The sequence below is a fragment of the Cuculus canorus genome, chromosome 2, assembly GCF_017976375.1.
Source record: "Cuculus canorus isolate bCucCan1 chromosome 2, bCucCan1.pri, whole genome shotgun sequence".
In the NCBI taxonomy this organism is placed as follows: domain Eukaryota; kingdom Metazoa; phylum Chordata; class Aves; order Cuculiformes; family Cuculidae; genus Cuculus; species Cuculus canorus.
Window position 1 is genome coordinate 123,864,609 of NC_071402.1, and position 19,667 is coordinate 123,884,275.

A 19,667-nucleotide genomic window follows, 5' to 3' on the forward strand; every position below is an offset into this window, starting at 1 on the left:
CCAGTATGGACCCCTGAGGGACACCGCTTATATCCCTCAAATAATAGTTTAGCGTTGGCTTTATATGCAGTTTCTATTACTGTATATTGTAATAAAGTAAAGGCTGATTTAAATTGTCCTTTCAGTTACCTGGCCCTTATGCTTTAGCCAGTTTGTTACTAAGATAGGACACTCTTTATTAAAATAACTGTGTGTGATGAGCAGCTGTATGGAGACTTCTGCATGAAGAATTATTTAACACGTTGAGCTGTAGTTTCTGCAGTGCCTTGACCCATCCCTGCTGGCTCCCAGAAGTTGTCTCTCTTCAGCCGGGTGACTTCCTCACCATTTACAAATTCCGTCTTAACTCACTGGCCGAGACTATCAGACTGCTTATCAAAGTAATTGCATCTTTGTTCCAAAGCCCACTAACTTGTGGGTTGGTTTCGTAACTGAAAGTTAAAATATACTAATTGATAGTGCATTTAAATTTGTGTTCTTTGTTATATGAACAGTACAGAACTAAGCAAGGTCAAATATTTTTGTAGCCGAAAGATGACGTGATCTTGGAGGAATTTTTACACTGTCTTTATTGTAAATGAAGGTTTTGTTCTGTCTTGACTTTCCAGGTTACACACCAGCTTTGGCCTGTGCACCCAACAAGGATGTGGCCGATTGCCTGGCTCTCATTCTGGCCACAATGATGCCTGTTTCATCGAGCAGCACGTTACCTTCCCTTACGTTCAATGCCATTAATCATTACACCAACACCTCAAAAACTGTCACCTTTGACTCCTTGCCAATCATGAGGAGTGACCATAGCTCTTACTGTACGTTCAACAACATTGGCAGGGAAGATGGGTACCCGTATACAGAAGAAGACGAACTCAATGACTCAGATTCTGAAACCTATTAGAAGCTACAGTTTGTAGGTCTGGAGAGCGAATCCTCGTGCTGGAAGGTCAGACTTCTGCTTTTGAAAAAAAGCTACCAGTGTTTGAATGCAAAAAGAGGACAGACCCTTGGGAAGATGTTTTTTATTGTGGTTGCATATAAAAAAAAAAATCTGTCAGACTCTAGAAGGATTTTTAAGAGCATATTTTGCAGAAGAAGCATAAAATCTTGAATCAGTACTTGGAATCCATGGCAAAAATAAAATAAAATAAAATAAAGAATGTCAAAACTGTTTTATTTAACTGTACGCTACCATTCTGTTTCTGGTGCCGGGAGTAATTTCTGCAGTCCAGGCACCCTACTTAATGTAAATGAACAACACTATTGTACAACACAAAGGATGATAGATTTAAATATTATCAATAAAATGAAAACCATTTTGAAGGCAATAAATGAGTTTGGTACAGTAGGCATTGTTTGTGCTGCAAATTGCCAAAGGACCAAATAACTTAAAAGATTTTTTAATTAAATAAGTTTTTGTGAAAACTGGAATAGGTTGATTGAGAAGTTGTTTCAACCAAACCTTAATTACTTCTGGAAAAGAAGCTTAGATTTGGGTTTAAATATTTTTGGGGTTTTTGTTTTGTTTTGTTTTGTTTTTTAATCATCTGAAAGCCTTCCAACACTATTAAGAAAGCAGATGTACTTTTAAGTTTCGTTTTCTTTTTCTTTTAAGTGAAATGATCTTGTCCTACTTTTATAATACTAAAATTAAACCAGCTAACAAGGTGAAATCAGGGTGAAAAAATGTACAGTGTAATAAAGAAGGGAAGGGGTGGGAGATGTGGGAGGGAAGCAGTAATTGTTGCACAGTTTTAGATTTTTTTTAAACTTTTGGGTTTTGGATTGAGATTTTTTTTTTAATAATACACGAGTAACTCTATGAAATTGCATAAAAAATTGAAATGAAATGTCTTGATAAACCCGTTGTGACTGAGAATTCTTTTCAATAATTTGTCTACTTCCTTACATCATAAATTCGTGTGTAGGTTAAAAATTGTATATCCCTATCAGTTTTTTTTCCCCAAAAAAAATGGAGTTACAAGGGCGGGGGGAGGGGGAGGTGAATTTTAAAGTATATTTCCCTATTAGAAAAAAAGTACAGTGTCTGGTCTGTGGGAAGAGCTGTGTATCTTTGTTGTGCTCCATTTAGAAGACAAACAGCAGAAACAGGTCCCTGTAATGTAGTTCAGACTTGCCCGAAGATTATTTTTTTTTAATTTATAACAGACTACTGGTTTTTTTTAATTGCCTGAAGAATGAAAAACTGACATAAGTAAGCTGAAGTTTTGTCTGTTAAATATGAATATTTACTTTATTTGGCTCTGCTTTAACTATAACTGTTACTTTTCAAGTGAATTTGTTTATGTTCATGCAAGGAATCCTTGCATGTCCTGATAAAGTACAAATAAATTACTACAAACTGATTCAAATTTCCTTTTTATCCTTTTTGTATTGTGAAACTGGAAATCTTTATGATATTGTAAATTATCAGCTGGTTTTCTGAACATAGTGTGGAAACACGGGACAATATTTTGATCTATTTGATAATTTTGTGGGGTTTTTGAAGAATTAATGAGCATGTACATAGAAATAGTGACTGCTTGAATACTGTATTTACCTGCACTCTTTCAGTACTTCAAGATTCCTGTATATTTTATGGAGTATAATAAAACCCAAATGTGAGTTCTAGTAATGAATAATTTATTTGTATCTACTAAGCATTAATTTATTTGTATCTACTAAGTGGCTTTTGTTGAACTGTTAGAATTTATAAAATCAGCCTCTCAAAGGCTTTGCCAGCATTTTAATTATAAAGTGAAGATGAGCTCTCTTAAGTTTAAAGTAATTTTAAATGTTAAATTACTACATTATTCCTTTAGACTTCCTTTTAACTATTACTTTCTTATCCATTTGTGCCTGTACATTGTTTATATACGCAGTTATGTTTGTGAGCAGAGTTAGATGACTTTGGGGGGATGGTGATTTGTCTATTTTCTTCCCTTCGAGTCTTTTGAAGTGTGGGGCTGTGTGGGAGTGACCTCTGTACCTCAGTTGAGCGTGCGAGCGGCTTGAAACGCCCATATTGCTCTGTCTTGAGATTCACCACATCTGCGTAAATACACAGGTGGAAGGAGTACAGACCCACTTCTCCTCACGCGCCCGTGGAAAATCGGAATCAGACTGCCAAGAAGCACGCCTGTTAGTTAAAAGGTAACAGCTGCATATTTCTGTTAATGAAACTGTCCAACTTGTGTTGCTTCAAAGGAACTGAGAAGATTATATAAATGGGCCTTTGTTATCTTTGCTACCTTCTATTTGACGTCAAGACAACTTGTTACCTCGGAGCGGTGTGTGCAGCCGTAGGGCGGTCTGCAGCAAGGGACACGCCTGCCTTCCAAAAATGAGCAGGGCAGCAGAGATTGAGAATTCCTCATGTCTGCTGTGCACCTGGGCGACACAGAGAAAGATTCCGAATGCATTGGTTTAAAAGTTAGATTTGTATACAGGCAAATGCAGAGAACAGCGCTGTTGGACACCTCCATTTCTTTGTACTGATCAGAAACTCTGCCTCTCTCATTTCATTACTACTCACTTCTTGAGGAAGAAAGCCTTTTTTCTGCATTAAGTTGCGTTAAGTTTTGTGAATTTGTTAGGCCTAAAGAGCTGTCTCTTTTATCACAAATCATTAATTCATGTAGGATTTCAGAGTTACATGATTTGCTTATCTCATCTGTATAAATTATTCAGTGAGCCTGTAGATTGCAATTTGGATGTATTCGGTTGTTCCTTTTTAAAGGAAAAAAAAACCCAAACCCAAACCCCACAGGCCTCCGTTACTACCTGGCAGTTTGGGCAGGACATTAGTTGTGCCTTCTAAGTGATAATTGGGCCTATTATTGGAATATGGTCTTATTCCAGAAGTGGAACGTGATTTGTGTAAGGAACATGCTACTGTGGTGAGAGACTGCGTTCTTAATGAGAGGTCAAAGAACAGAAAGTTCCTTGTTTCTGTGAGACAAATTATGCTGGTGGGGTTGGATTTTTTGTAAAAAAAAAAAAAAAAGGGAAATAAGTCTTCATACCTCTGTGGGGGGCTGTGCTTTTCCAGAAAATTATATTGAAACCTGCATCTTTCTAAAAGAAATCCTTCTCTTTTTGTACAGATGACGTGGGCACAGTTATTGTTACAACCTTCATCCAGTCTTTGGGATTTTCAGTAAGAGCACAGCGAGCCTTGGCTGGGCCACTGAAGCAGCATCTTAGAATGAAAAAAAAAACTTTTTATTCTGGAAAAAAAAAAAGCCAAATGGACTACAGGAATGAGAACAACCGGCACTGCTCAGTTCTCTGCCTACACTGGTTTCTGGGATGTTTTATAGGCTTTTGCAGGACAAATGCTCTGCAGGAGAAAATGCCAAGTTAGTATTAACTTCCTAGGCTGAGCTGTAACTTTTACGAGCGTAGTGTGGTAGCAGAAATGCTGTGGAAATAAAGAATCAGTGTCTCCCGCCCTGCCCCCTGAGAGTTAACCCGAATGTAATAGAAAAGGTTTTTCTTGTAATTTCTTAGAAAAGCTTGACTTCTGTCTCTCCTGCTTTGGATTTCCTCCTCCTACTCTTTACTGCTTCTGCACACTTAGGCATCTCCAAAATAACCATACAAATATATTGGGAACAATCAGAGCTAGAAATGCGCTCTTTTTAAACTTGCCTCTTGGTTGTGGTTGTTTGGGTTTTTTTCCCGATGGTATATTTTGGTTAAAATTCTGACTTGTCTACCAGTTGAAATAATAAATGTCTAGTTTAAAAAGTTAATATTTAAAAATTAATTACCTGAAAGTTTTGCTCCTTTTAACATTAGCAGAAAGGGCACCAAAGACCCCAAAGCTGTAATCTAAGCTGTATGGAAGATGACTAGAAAGGAACATCAGATCATGTTTACCGATTCTTCCACTCGATAATTCTGGCTTTGAGAGGAGTTTGCCTTCCTGACTTGTATCTATTTAAAAACAACTACTGTCGTAATCCAGAACAATGTCCTATTTATATGTTAGTTTACAAAAAGAAAAGACAAAAATAAGAGAATGTTCATGAAACCCAGCTGGTTTGAGGTGACGCAGGTGGTGCTCTGGTAGCTCAGCTTCTTCATTACAAAAACATAAGTGGTTATCGTGACCTCTCTGTGAACCACACGGTGACTGGGTGAGTGGATAAGTCTGCAGAAAGTTGGTTGTAAGCAGCAGGGAATGTCACACAATGAAGTTGTTGCCTGGCGGGTACTTGTGTGAATTTTCTCATGTGCATAATCGTGGAAGATTTTTAACAGTGCTAGATGTGTCCAGGGAGCCCAGGCTACTTAATTCCATGTTTGGATCAGTCAGGTTCACATCTTAAAAACTGAAACCCAAATAAAAAAGGCTGAGCGTCTATGGAGAACTGGAGGCGCTGCTCTCTGGCTCAGTGTACCACAGGGCAGTGAGGGAGCTCCATAATAAGACTCCCTTCTCCTCTCCCACCACTTTGTCTGCTTTGTGGCTCTGTTGATGGTTCATATCCACTTCCCAAAAGAAATGCCATCATGCTTTTGGTTAAAAAGCACTGATTCCCAATAATCCAGTCCTAGTTTTAATCAGACTAATATCCTTGGAGAGAGGGCCTTTACAATCTCTTCAATAGTAGTTTAAACATAAAGCGTGACTTCAGTAGTTCTGGATTTAAACTCAGCAAAATCCCTTTCAATATGAGGAGCAAGTAAGTATTTAAGTTCTTGAAGGTGGTCCAGCAAGTTCATATAAATCCTTAAATCCAAGACTGACTGGCAATTATTGCCACTTGTGGCAATCTCTCAATAGTTTGTGATGACCTCCTTATAATCCTTTAATGTGCTGCAGAAGCTGGTGGGACAGCTGGAGAAAAATTCTTTCAGATTAGAATTAAAAACTTTTTTTAATAAATCTAGCTGTGATTCTAAATTGGGCAAGACAGGAATTTATAAGCTATGGGTGTCCTCTACAGACTGAAACCTAAGATGTTAAGCATGAAGAGATGCAATACCAGTCTCCTTTTTCTGGAGTCCTTTTCTCACTGTAATACCTATATGTTTAGAAGAATATTAGGCACAAAGGAACCACAATGCATTAATTTAAAATGGCAAAAGAACTTGTTATTCTCAAGAAAATATCCCATTATTATAATGATCTGTAAGCCTTATCACAAAAACCTCTCCATGTTATTGCTTAACAGGAGAAGCAAACGCCTGTCTGGATTCTATATAAGTCAATCAGGCCTTTAGTCTGACCCATGTATCCTCACATACCTACCAACAGGAAAACTGTCTGAAATGGCAGCCTGGGAAAGAGCATTTCTTTCAGTTGTTCAGTCATCTAAAGCCCAGGGAAATTGCAAGGAGGAAAAATAATTACCAATGTGACTGATATTTTCAGGCTGTGGGTTTTTTCCTGCCTCTACCACTCATCTCACAACTGAATGTTCCTTACAGGGGAAGATGATGAATGTCCCTGCTTGTAACTTGAAGATTTCTTGCAACTTTTTCCTACCTGGTATCCCAGTCTCTGTTATTTGTCTTAAATAAAGCAGTATCTAAATTATCCATACTTCCCCTGGTGATGTGTGTTACTTTACATTACGATAAACTGAGGTCCCTCCATTCCATGCTACCTTTTAGCAATTTTCAAGCCGAGGTTGGGAAAGAAATATTGCAGTGTTTAACCAGGTGACTGTAAACATAGTTCAAAAATATGGAACGTAAAGAGCCTTTCAAGCTGTCATAATATGGTTTGTATCATTAAACATTTAAAGAGCAAAAAAGCACCTTACATTCTTTCTTTTTCAGAAAAATAGCAACAGAAGCAACAAGAAATTTTGCTATTCAGATTCTGAACAGAACAAAACAAATCCCTGCTTCCAAGCCTTGTCACATGACAGATGTGCAGGTTTTCTTCCTTATTGTACCTGGGAATCAACTTAGTTCAGAAAGTGTAAGAATTTGAGGTCTTAGATGTTCTTTGATGGTGAAAGAATAGAATAGATACCTTAGTTGTAAAGCAAAATCTAAGGATTCATGTCCTACCCTCTCATGTATTTCCCATCCCTGGCCTAACTTTGTTATTCAAGCTCTCTTTCTTAGACTCTTATTAACATGTTACTGAATTCAACCTTTCTAATCTCTGCTACCAAGAGTTTGTTTGATAATCTGTGGGTGTCACTATTGTCTCTGACTTCTGACCTGCACTGCCTACACCTGCTCTCTCCCACACTGCTATGGGTGCCAAAGAATTAACAATTTTTAATAACCCTGCACTGGGATGGCCTATTTTACATCAGCAAGTTTATGTCAAACGAGATGGGAGACTATTCCCCTCTCCGTATTTTATCCAATACACGCTGCAGTATAAACAACCTGAGAGTGACTGTGTGCTGGCTCACAGTAACACAGCTTGGATAAGGAAGGTTTGATAAGAGCCCAAGATCATAAGTATTTATATACTTATTTTGTATAAATAACTAAGAAACCCTGAGGTAGAAATTCAGCAATTTCTTAGTGGTTTTGCTTTCTGAAGCCAGAAAGTGAGTTAGTTCAAAGTAGGATCTTATTGACCACATTTCAATATACATACTTGCAGCTGCCACAGCGGACTGAGTTTGAACGCATCTCAGAACTGACTCAAACTGCCAAAATCGAGACTTGGAGCTCTCCCCGTAGTGTTCCATGCCTCACTGCTCCTCTTGGCCATTACAATGCAACTGATACACTGATCAAGAGCAAAGTGAGGACTCGTTAAGGGAACAGTTGTGTTTATGCCATTACGCAGATGAAGTTGTAACAGCTAGTAAGACCACAGAAAATTATAATGCTTGTAAATAAATTACCTTTTCTGAATTAAACCCCAAACTAATATCCCTCAACTATTCTCTTCCCAACTTCTTCACTGCAGTAGAACAGTTTGTCACTGCAGTACAATATTTATAGCACTTAATCTAGTTATTGCTCTGGAAAGAATGGTACCTTTTACTCATTTAGCAGAAGGAACCTGCCATCTGGCACACAAAGCATTTATGTAAAAACCTTGCTGTTCCACAATTCATTATGTGCTTTTCACAGCTCTTGTTGAATGAATTTACGGACAATGTTTAAGAAGTCAAAACTGTTTTGAAATAACCTCTCTTTTAATCAGGAAGAGGTAAACTTAACATAGTTGCTGATATTCATTGCTAATGTTTTCTTTTTTTTCACACAATTCCTTGCACAGTAGGCTGGAAATTGTGTCTTAATGCAGTCTAGTTTTTCAGTCATTTGATATCCTCTGCCCCAGACTAGCTGTTCCATAGATGCTCACAACTGAACCATTCAGTTACTGTTAAAAATATTTGGGAAATCTCACTGGGTTTTCTAACAGGATTACAGACAACCGAATGGTCAGTAACTGGCAATGATTTCAGATGGGTGGTTTTGACTTATAAGAAAAAAATAAAATAGATCATGGCATCCAAACCAGACATCAGAACCTCACCATATATACACATATGTATTTTCATGCACATTATGCACAGTGTTTGTCTCTTCATTCCCTGCCTTATTTTTCTTTCTTTTACAACAGCTTTCCATTCCATTCATTTCCATACTTCCAGCCAGGACCCCAGAAAACAAAAGGTTCAATCAAAAGGAATAAATTTAGTTGAAATGAGAAATATTATTTTCCCAATATAAAACATCTCAACACATTACAAGCCTTTATCTTTGCGAAGCAGTCCTTTTACTTCTGGTAGGACATAAGCTATCAGGACTGTCCTTATAGCCTTTTAGGTTAAGCTTATAATTTCAAATGTGAAATCTCATCAGTTAGTGAAGTAACAAACATACCTGAAGCTCTAAGAAGTACAGATGTTCAACAACTTATGTTAAGATATATACTCTGAACGTAAACGCAGTTGTTTTCTAATTCACTCAAATACCTGCTAGTCCTTTTCATACCATCGCCCATACAGAGCAGCTGTTAGTAGACCAGAAGATGTTCTATTTTTGCTTATGAAATAGTGGTTGTTTTTCCATCCCCTATGATCAGCGTAGTCCAAGGTAATACCAGATGTCAGCAGTAAAGGGAAGATATAAGGGGTACTCATGTTTCCCCATAGCTGGAAATCTATCAAAGCGGTGGCATCCGTAACCTCCTGTCCACAAGTGCTAAAGCTGAGACCACCACACTTCACTAATGCACAGGCCTGTACATAATACGTGCCATGCACTGTATGGAGCCCATCAAAAACTCCCAAAGCATATAACTCATCGGTTAAAACAGCTTGCTGATAATTTAAGTAACAACAAAGTGTGTTGGCACAAACTTGGAGCTCTCCTTTTTCCCCCCATAAAGGAACAAAAGTGAAGTTGTCATACATCATTTCTGCATAAAACAGTGGTGGTAACCCATCATTTCCTTTTTCTGATCCTCTGCCAGGGGTCTCTTGTCCCTCTTGAAAGCAAACTTGATCATCCAGTGGAGTACTTGTCAAAGTCTTACATGAATGATGCAAGTTCTCTCCAAATCTTTCATTACTCTCCAAATTAGTTTTGTAATCTGTGGTAGTCACTGGAATTTCTGCTACTATGAGCTTGCCACCGTAACTTTCCATGTTGTGGTAGATAAATGATTTGACTGGAGTGTATATGCCGCTTCCTGTCATGCCCAATGTAGGGTGATGGATATTAGCTGCTAAAATATTGATGTTGAAAGCTGTTGCAAAAGCTTGTTGAAATTCTACAGCAGACAGGAGCGGGAGCTGGTTCATCCAGGCAGTCGGATACACAACTTGTTTCAAATTGTACTTTCTGATAAGGTTCACGGCAGGCTCAAAAAAGAGTATATCGAAGCAAGTGAACATGCCAAACTTGCCGGCAAAAGGAGTATCAAAGAGTTTATAGTCAGGCTCTGGAGGGGTATCAAAAGCGTATTCAAAATACAGATTGTGTTTGCGATATGTGGCTACCAGCATACCATCATCGTTGAATGCCACATTGGTATTGAACTGGTATCTTCCATCAGATGGACAGTGAGGATCAGTGCGCTCACACAGCTCCTTTGTGCCTACGTTTGCCACAAGGAATATTTTGTTCTTCAGTGCCATGCAGCTCAGACGCTGAAGAACCTGCAGAGAAGTATGGGGAAAAGTAAACACTTCAGAACACGGAAGGTTAAGTTTTACTTAAGAGCTATGACATATTTAACACTTTTCAAATTATTATTATCAATTGGAAATCAAATACATTTGACCTTATCTGTAAAATTTACATGTACTGATGATTTCGTGATATAAGCTGTTAGACCCAGCAGTTTTCTAGACTGAGAAGTATTTCAGGTACTAATTACAAAATAGCTTTGAAACAATTATCCCGGTTTTATTTCCAGAGAAGTCAGTAAATAAATAATCTCTGTTTCAAGGGCATTAATTTTCATTGTTGCTGGAGCAGCAATGGCTTTAAAACACCATAAGTCAACTGAAAGCTTTGAAAAGGCGGCATAACTGATCCATGCGTGCCTCTAGAACAGCAAACTTCTAATCATCATCATTTGCACCTGCACAATGGCTTCTGTTCCTGCAACTACATGTTTTTACTGTGAATTTTAAAAGAAGTGATTACTAGCTACAACTTAAGAGAAGCGGAGTTAAACAGATTCTTCTTAGCTATAGAAAATAAATACAAAAAGCTACAGACTACAGTATTGCTGGTATGTTTCTTTCACCCCACAGAGAGCTGCACCAAAGACTGCCAGTACAGCAATCTCTAACTAGGATCTGGATGGCAAACTAAGTTCTTGCTTATGCAAGATCATTGGTAGTAAAGCTTCATAGGCCAAAGCAGGTCACCATTTACAACTCCCATTAAGGTTTGCACACGAATTCTGCTTAGTACGCACATGCATGAGTACTCATTTTCATTATATTGACTACTGTAACCTTAATAGGAATAAATAGTCTGTATTGCAAAGCACAGATATATTCACTTTGCATTCAGAACAGTCGATGAAAATATTTTTGTAACTTGCACATCACATCTTCTATAATCACACCTGGTCTGTGCTAACTTGTGACTTCTGTCAAATTATAGCAGGTGAAGTCCTGCTACTTACGGTAATCATTTTACACACAATCACCAAGTCAGAAAGTTCTGATGTCATCAAGTCATTAAAACTGAGTAATGAGAATGCATCAAAACTGTAGATACTGCTATGTTGTTTTATATAAAACAATGTTCAAAATAAAATCACACACAATGTCTCTTATTAGAATCATAGAACAGTTTACGTTGGAAAGGACCTTAAAAGATCATCTACTTCCAACCCCCTGCCATGGGCAGGGACACCTCCCACTAGATCAGGCTGCTCAAGACCCCATCCAACCTGGCCTTGAACACCTCCAGGGATGGGGCAGCCACGACTTCTCCAGTGCCTCACCACTTTCATCGTGAAGAAACTCCTCAAGTCTAGTCTAAATCTCCAATTTATAGCCATTCCCCATTGTCCTATCACTACACACCCTCGTAAAAAGTCCCTCCCCAGCTTTCCTGTAGCCCCCGCAGGTACTGTAAGGCCATTATAAGGTCTCCTCGGAGCCTTCTCTTCTCCAAGCTGAACAACCCCAACTCTCTCAGTCTGTCCTGGTACAGGAGGTGCTCCTGCCCTCTGATCAACCCTGTAGCCCTCCTCTGGACCCATTCCAACAGCTCCATATCCTTCTTATGTTGAGGATTTCAGAACTGGACATAGTACTCCAGATAAGGTCTCACAAGAGTGGAATAGAGGGGCAGAATCCCCTCCCTCGTCATGCTGGCCATGCTTCTTTTGATGCAGCCCAGGATGCGGTTGGCCTTCTGGGCTGTGAGAGTAATATTACCATTTCATAGGTTGGGGGAGGAGATGACAAATCCAGATGTCTCCTAAACAAGCTAATCTTGCATGTATGTATCAAAAACCCTGCTCTGCTAAGAATGAAACCAGCATAAACAGAGTCCATGAAAACAGAACCTGGTGCTACAAGTTGTTGAACTTCTTGCTTACTTCCCCAAGCAAAACTACTAAAGCTAGTTTCCAACTTGAAGCACAAATCCCTGCAGAAATCACTCCTACATTTACCTCTGTGTCATTGAACAGATAAGACTCTCTGCATGGATTCCACTTCACAGACTGTGAATGCGGAACAAAATCTAAGTAAGGATAAATGGAGCTTCTGGTGAAGTTGAAGCCATGGATTCCATCTTCAGGAAATACAATGATCTGTGCTCCCTGTATGTAAAACAAAGACATGTTTTGTAGGCAAAGCAAAACCAAACTAAATACAAAGAGGAAAACAAGGAATCTCATGGGTAAAAGAGATAGAGAAACTTAAGGATAACCCAAGTATGTTTTCACATGAACGTGAAAATACCTTTTCTTTGACTTCATAGTAGGTATAACTATGTGTATAAAAAAAGCTTTCTTAACCTGACGCATAGTTTCAACTTGAAAAATAATCTGTTTGACATTATTTTAAGGGCATGCAAATATGAGCACACTTCATCCCAATTCTTACTGCAAGTATTCTCCATTCACGTCAATCATAAGAATGACATCATTCAGGCTAAAGACTGGTGTTAAAATTTTTCTTTTTTTTCAGAATTCTACCATTTGCAGATTAACTCTGTCAAAGGCACCATAACTGTGTCAAAGCTGCAGTATCACTTAATCAGGGCTATATGCCATGATTAGGTATATAGGGTTGGATAGGGCTCTGGGAGTACTGTTTTCAGAAACAGTTTGACTTCGGAAGCAATGCAGATGTTGGTAGACATGTAGCCATGCCACAGCTAGGCTGGCTCCACCTGAAGTTTAAAGAGGCTCTTCCTAAAAATGTGGTGGATTCCTCTTAAATCAGACACAGCATCAGTCACTCAAATTCCTGTGAGTGTTGAAAAGTCAGTACAAATGTGTTATGCGTGCTATGTCTTTCGGATAATTTCTGTCTCTCGGATGCAGTACTGCACAAAAATAGCTATTAGGCTTCTGGACAGCAATGCCCCATCATCAGTCTCCAAAAAGAAGCCCAAAAACCAACAACCTTTTCAAATTACTTAAGAATTTTAATTCTTCTGTTCAGAAACAACAGAATTGTGAAACTTGAAACTCAATTATTCCCTGTGTAGGGATAGTAATGACTGCTTCTTTGGACTACAACCAGCTTTGGACTGTCTTGGAGAGGGAACTAAGAGAGGCTGTGCATAAGGGCAACCTGAAACACTAGTCTCTCTTCTCCAAATATATCTAAACCAAGAACCATTCCATGAAGGGTAGGAGAAAGGAATGGAAAACTTTACTTCCACAGAGTTGTTAATGGTGGAACATTCATTTCCAAAGCATTTAACTTCCTTAGTTTTAAGAAACATTCAGGAATTTCCATTGAGAGCACTGGAATAAAATCAAACCCAAAGACAGCTGCCTATAAGACAGCCTTTCAATAAAAACATTCCATTTAAGAAAAAAGAAAGGAGCTAGGTATTCAGACCAAAAATAGAAAATTAATTTCCCTATTCTAAATAACTATAGGCGTGTTTTTCCAAGCTTGGAGTAACCCAAGTCAAGCAAGCTGCTAACTGGCCTGATTTTTTTTCAGAGCTGCTGGCAGGTCAGAATGTCTGAAAAACAGACCCTAGTTATGTTTATAAATATGGCTTTAGTTGCCTGGGAACACAAATGTAAAAGATTATCCTCAAATAGCACTTACTCTATATATACATAGGACACACGCAACTGCAGCTGAGCTGCGGCGTACCTGTCTGGCAGCAGCCACTACTTGCTGTTCATAGATGTCTAGGTTCCTGCCCATGAGCTCCAGCGCAGACTGTCGATCAACGAGGGCTGCTGGATTAGGACTCAGTATGGACTCGTGTTCATACACTGCAGCAACATAATGCCCCTCCCTCTTAACTCTTCCTAAGACAACTTGATAGCAAAAGAAGCAGATGGCCAGCTTCCAGCACAAATCCACCATGGTGTGCCAAAATCCTAGGGAAAAAAAAACAAACAAAACCACGTGGGGTGGGAGGAGCTTGAGCATCAAATTCGCCAGAAATTTATATTTACTATTAAATACAGAATGTAATCAAGACTCTTAGCAGTGCTTCAACCGCGTGTGTTGTTTTTAAATTCCTGAACAACCATGTACATATTGTTTCTAAACCTTACATCTATCTGCGTTGGTGTTTTACAATAACTCTGCCCTGTTTAAAGGTATTTTAGCATCACATATACTTCTACTGATGTCCTTGCTTGGTCTTCTTTTAAAATTAACTTTAGCATTCATTTATAGATTATTGCACCGCATATCAAAACATCTTTTGGGAAAAGTAACAAGCAGCTTACAAATCTGCAGTTTCTCCTCCAGTTGGTGATAGGAGACACACATAAAAGTAGCATCTCCTAAAATTACTTGGGACACTACATTTAGTAGTCAAGTAGAAACTGAACTTATTTTATCAATGTGGAAACAGATAATTGCCAAAAGAATTACACTAGACATTACTTCTGCATTTATCTATCCTCCCATCAGGAAAATGCCTTTTCTCATGGATTAGGGATTCACTCTGTTCCAACTCCACACATGTAACCAATAGACTGATTTGTCTCATACAGTGCAGGTTTTTTCAACATTTATAAAAATGTTGAGCACAACTCAGATCTGCATTCCTCCTCTACAAAGCAGACAGGTAAGGTTTAAAATGCTTTCATAGTAATAATAAAGCAAAAATCCATGCAAAATGCAGAAAATGTGTATTACTGAGCTTTTCTTAGAAAGAAATGAAGAGTTAGTGAGTTTGGAAGGCTGGGGCACTCCACGGGATCCTCATGTAGCCAGCTAACTTCCCAGGTTGGGAAAATACTTATACACAAAAAGGACTGACTAACAGTCAATGGCTGCACAAGGCCTAAGAAATACTACGGAAATGCCACGTTACTCAGAATTACTCTCATAATATAAGAATTCTGTATTTGTCACCACAGTGTTCCTAGCCTCATTAAGGAATTTAATCTTGAATATCAGTGAAACTGAAAGAGCATGCAGGAGAGATGCACCGATGCTACATATTGATAGCCCACAGTCTTCAAGTTCTATTACTGACTTTTTTAATTCTATTTGCTCTTTGGTAACTCTTATTCAAGAAAAGAAATGTTCCAAAACACTCTTTCAATCTTTGTGATCCACAACTCCCTGAATTTTTCAAAAGCAAATACAGACTGAAAGACACATGCATGAAGACCCTTCTCTAGTTCCCACGAGGAGTTCAGCAGGAAAAAAAAAAAAGATGAATTTTAAAAGAATCCACTACTCTCATTTTAATTTTCATTCATGTTATATTAAATGTAGTTTTATACCTAAAAAGGGAAGTCTATGGTAAGTTAACTTAAAATATCTCTTTTCTTAAACTTCAGGATGAAAGCAGCTGACAAGCAATCCTCAATATTGCTGCCTTTTTTTTTTTTCCCTGCATAAACACTAACTGGTTTAGTATCTGACAAGGAAGAAACTGAAGTGTGAGGAAAGTTATTCAAAAAGCACCTATTAAATAGTAACTTAGTTTAAGCCACTCATTTGCTTCCATGAGCTCTACATGCTATTTGGAAGACTAGTTTGATAGCAACATAATCCTGTATAGGACAGGAATATCATAACCTTAGTGCCTACGTATGTAGAAGAGTTTTTTGCTCAACCAAAAAGTTTAAATATGTAATTACACTCAAAAGGATCCCGGAGTAACTTAGTTATTAGGTACTGCTAAGCTCAACTACATATTCATATTTTCTTGAGCTTTAATTTGCCAATGTGTCCATATATACATGCCTTCAAAGGTAAATTTAAGTTAACAAAAGCACAATACAAACAAACAAAAAAATTTAAGTTAACAAAAGCACAAGAACAAACCCTTGGCATCTCTGTAAACAGTTCTATTAATGAAACTCCATTTATATGAACAGTTTTGAGAAGTGATGTATAATAAACTACCTCTCCTATTCTGCATTTTGAGGCAAACACTCCTTACTTATGCGGAGAGAGGTGTGGTGTGATTCAGCAACACTTATCAAGAACAGAGGATCGTGCTTTGTCCTAAGCAGTTCAGCTTTGCAAATGAAATACCAAGGTACACATGAAGATATGAAGCAGTAGCAGAGGGAGGGAGAGAAGAGGTGGGAAGCCTCTCACAGTTAAGGAAGCCACTGAAAATAAACATACTGTGCTGCACTTCACTGACAAAACTCTCTTCTATTTCTGTCATCCCTTCAGAGCCAAAACGCCTATTTAGGCCAGGAACGAGCTCTAGTCAGCTGTTCCTCAACAAAGTTGTCAACTAAGATGTAATTAGAATTCATCATTCCTAATGATGGAAAAAGTTGGAGAGTTTCAGATCACAGGACAGAACTGCTATGTGTTAGAAAAACAGCCTATTTCCCTTCTAAGCCAAACATACCAACATAAAAATAATAATACGTAATGGGCTTCTACAACATGTTGTTGTTTATAGACATTCTTGGAGCATTCTTCTTTTTCTGCCATGGTTTATTTTCCGGTGGTCAGAGACACTCCCAAGTACTAACCTGAATCTCTTTCTTGTTCAGATGCACAAAAGGTTTAGCACTGAACATACATCTGGCTGAACCTGGGCCCATCAAAATAATTTAATAACCAAAATAATTTCTCTAAATCTTTACCCTTGGTTGCAATTACTGTTTATCCTACAGACCATGGCTGAGCGCTTACATGAGTGCTTCCTAGTGCCTTTCCCCTTTCCGACAGTTTAAACAGAACCCTGCTATCTAATGGATTGCTTCTAAGAAGGAGACCCATCACAAGCTCCAAGGCTGGATTTGAGGATAGTAACCTTTCCAGCCAAAACAACGATACCATCAGGGTTTACTCAGCCATGTTCTGGATTTTTTTTTTCCTAACAGAAAATGCTATACTAGCTTACAAATCTTTTCCTTGAAATGAACTTAATTTGTTCAGGGTCTACAGAGCTGTCACCTCACCTAAGCCATGACTCAAAAAGAAATTTTCATGAACTTAAATGCTTTATAATCCAATCTTTTTTTCTGGCCCTTTCCTGTGATCCATGTGGTCTTTTGCCCGGCACATAGGCTTCAATAGGATCACCTCACCCAAATAAAAGTATTTCATAGCAGTATTACTGTCATGCAGTCACAGTATCTGAACTAGTTATTGTTCTGGGGTTTAAGTTTGGATGCGGATTCAGACAAGTTTTTCCTCCAGTCACAGTGCAGACTCTTTTCCTATCCAGTTTTTCAGAACCATCTAATCTCAGCATGTTGTGAAGTAAAACATCCAGTCATTCACTTTTTCTACAACTTTGGAAACTGAGAATTGTGTCAATTCTCACTATATGTAGATGGATACATAGAGAAAATGCAATACAAACCCTGTTTCCTAGCACTTTTATACTCAGAAGAATTCAACAGACTGTAGAAAACGGAAGTTTTCTGGGTGTTTGTAAATGATTAATAGCAAATGCCTGTTAAGCTACAGTGATATAAACAATAATAATTACTAGGCACAATATTAAATTTGCTATGAAAAGATAATTAAGTCTTTTTTTATACTGATATCCATGAACGCTGCCATTCCATTATATACATTGCCTAACACAACAGCCCCTACAGAATGTAAAAATATAGTGAAATTCAAGGTTTTCCCATTGATCCCTCCTGACTACTGCTTTTATAAGCTGCACCATATTTTAATACACTACTCTACCATACAGATTTTTATTAAGGGTTTTTTTAGCAACTTAATCATAGCTCAATGTAAACAGCTATCTTGCATTTCCTTTTCTGAACGATGTTTATTCTGTGTGCAATGCGTTGTGTAACCTTGTTCTAGTTCCCTGGCTTTCATCCAGAAGTACAATCCATTTTTAAAGAATGTTGTTCATTCTAACATGATGTTTTGCCAAAGGCTCTATACTCTTCACAGGATTCCTGAAATACGGACTATCTCATAATTAAAACTTCATGAGTGAGGATGAACTGAACACAGCCATTATTAGCATTTTGGCTCAAATTATGATGGGACCACAAACAAGAAAGAGGCAGTGATAACAGAAATGCCAGCAAATAAACTCTCTAAGACTTGTTTTGCAGATTTAGAAAGCAAGCATCCCTTACTCAGGCCTGAACAATGAGAGGTAGTGATCTCCATCAATCATGTGCAGCAAGACAAGAGTTGGTTACAGAACTTATTCCCCAGTTACAGGCATGTGTATAAATTTACCCAGAAATCTCATGCACTTTCTATTACTTCCAGGAACTAATTTTAATGTCATTATGAACTTCACAACAGTCAAATCTCTTGCTAATTTGGAGCTTTGGATCTAGCTCTCAGACTGACCTTGCAACTGAGACAGACTGCAAACAGAGGTGATTACAGAAAAAGACAGGTCTGTTCAGCACAGATCAGACATAACACAAGATGTAAAAATGTCTGGAAAAACACTATTTGAAAATACATGCTACAAAAAAGACATGCTATCAGAAGAACATTCTAACTTTCAAAAAATACAATTACTTAGATCAAACTTTAGCTTAAATCAAAATACTCTGCTTTTTGTAATAGTAACTACTTATTATCTCAGTGGAAGCTGAATATATTATCAACAATGTCACTTCTGGGACACTGTGCAAGCTTGGCACGGGCAGAGCCAGGTAGAATCATGTGAACCATCCTCTGCTGAGGACTTTGGATAAGTGCCTCGCACTACATTTCCCTTTCATAGAATAGTTTGGGTTGGAAGGGACCTTAATGATCATATAGTTCCAACCCCCTTTGCCACGGGCAGGGACATCCCACTAAAGCAGGCTGCCCAAGGCCCCTTTCTCCACAACTGCTGGCAATGGGCATCTCCAGCTGTAACAACCCATCTAGTGAAGGGGCTGGAGAACAACACTTATTAAAAGCAGCTGAGGGAACTGGGCTTGTTTAGCCTGGAGAAAAGGAGCCCGAGGGAAGACCTTATCACTGCCCTGAAAGTAGGTTATAGTGAGGTGGTTGTTGGTCTCTTCGCCCAAGTAACAGGTGATAGGATGAGAGGGAATGGCCTCAAGTTGGGCCAGGGGAGGTTCAGGTTGGACATTAGGAAAAATCTCTTCACAGAAAGGGTTATCGGGCACTGGCAGAGGCCACCAGGGAGGTGGTCAAGTCGCCATAGAATAGCTTGGGTTGGAAAGGACCTTAAAGATCACCCTGTTCCAACCCCGCTGCGATGGGCAGGGACACCTCTCAGTAGGTCAGGCTGCCTAGGGAAGCGGTTCAGTCCCCATCCCTGGCGGTGCTTAAAAGACGGGCAGACGAAGCGCTCAGGAATCTGGCTTAGTGGCGCGCTTGGACTCAATCTCAAAGGTCTTTTCCAACCTAGCGAGCCTGTCTCACCGCCGTACTCCGACCAACCCCTGCCCAACCCCAGCTCCGAACGCCCTGCGGCTCCTTCTCAGCTGCAGGTGCCCGGGGGAACCCTCCCGCCTCCCGGGGTCCGGAGCCCGCCCTGCCCCGCAGCTGCTCACAGTCGGCCTCCGCGCCTCCCCCCCCCCCCGCGAGGCTCACGGTCCGCCGCCGCCGCGCCAAACCACGCTCGCCCTCTGGCGGCCGCTCCGCGCTCCAGCCAATAGGAGGCTTCCCCGG

The 19,667-nt window shown here is 39.1% G+C and overlaps 2 protein-coding genes across 6 annotated transcripts in view; one reads left to right on the plus strand and one right to left on the minus strand.

The window, feature by feature from the left end:
• Window positions 1–2,360, plus strand: part of ANKRD28 (ankyrin repeat domain 28) — a 123,600-nt gene extending 121,240 nt beyond the window's left edge. For all 3 annotated transcript variants that reach the window (XM_054060412.1, XM_009560782.2, XM_009560783.2), the window contains exon 28: window positions 609–2,360. In XM_054060412.1, the coding sequence (XP_053916387.1) occupies window positions 609–895 (287 nt within the window). In that variant the 3' untranslated portion in view covers window positions 896–2,360. The remainder of the gene's footprint in view (window positions 1–608) is intronic.
• Window positions 2,361–8,468: 6,108 nt separating this feature from the next.
• Window positions 8,469–19,659, minus strand: BTD (biotinidase). 3 transcript variants are annotated; one of them, XM_054060413.1, is made up of 4 exons: window positions 19,590–19,659; window positions 13,755–13,987; window positions 12,083–12,232; window positions 8,469–10,097 (listed from the first exon to the last, which is right to left on the minus strand). In XM_054060413.1, the coding sequence occupies exons 2-4, from the start codon at window positions 13,971–13,973 to the stop codon at window positions 8,913–8,915; spliced, it is 1,554 nt and encodes a 517-aa protein (XP_053916388.1). In that variant the 5' UTR covers window positions 13,974–13,987; window positions 19,590–19,659; the 3' UTR covers window positions 8,469–8,912. The 3 variants fall into 3 exon arrangements, with proteins under 3 accessions (XP_053916388.1, XP_053916389.1, XP_053916390.1); XM_054060414.1 differs by lacking the exon at window positions 19,590–19,659 and adding an exon at window positions 19,550–19,581; XM_054060415.1 differs by lacking the exon at window positions 19,590–19,659 and adding an exon at window positions 17,413–17,464.
• Window positions 19,660–19,667: the final 8 nt, after the last annotated feature.

Bases quoted from the DNA above. Each gene is read 5' to 3' on its own strand.
- BTD (XM_054060413.1), bottom strand. From the start codon at position 13,973: ATGGTGGATTTGTGCTGGAAGCTGGCCATCTGCTTCTTTTGCTATCAA. The intron at 12,233-13,754 runs GTACGCCGCAGC...TTTTACATACAG, and splicing joins TAGTGGCTGCTGCCAGACAG to GGAGCACAGATCATTGTATT. The intron at 10,098-12,082 runs GTAAATGTAGGA...ACTTCTCTGCAG, and splicing joins ATCTGTTCAATGACACAGAG to GTTCTTCAGCGTCTGAGCTG.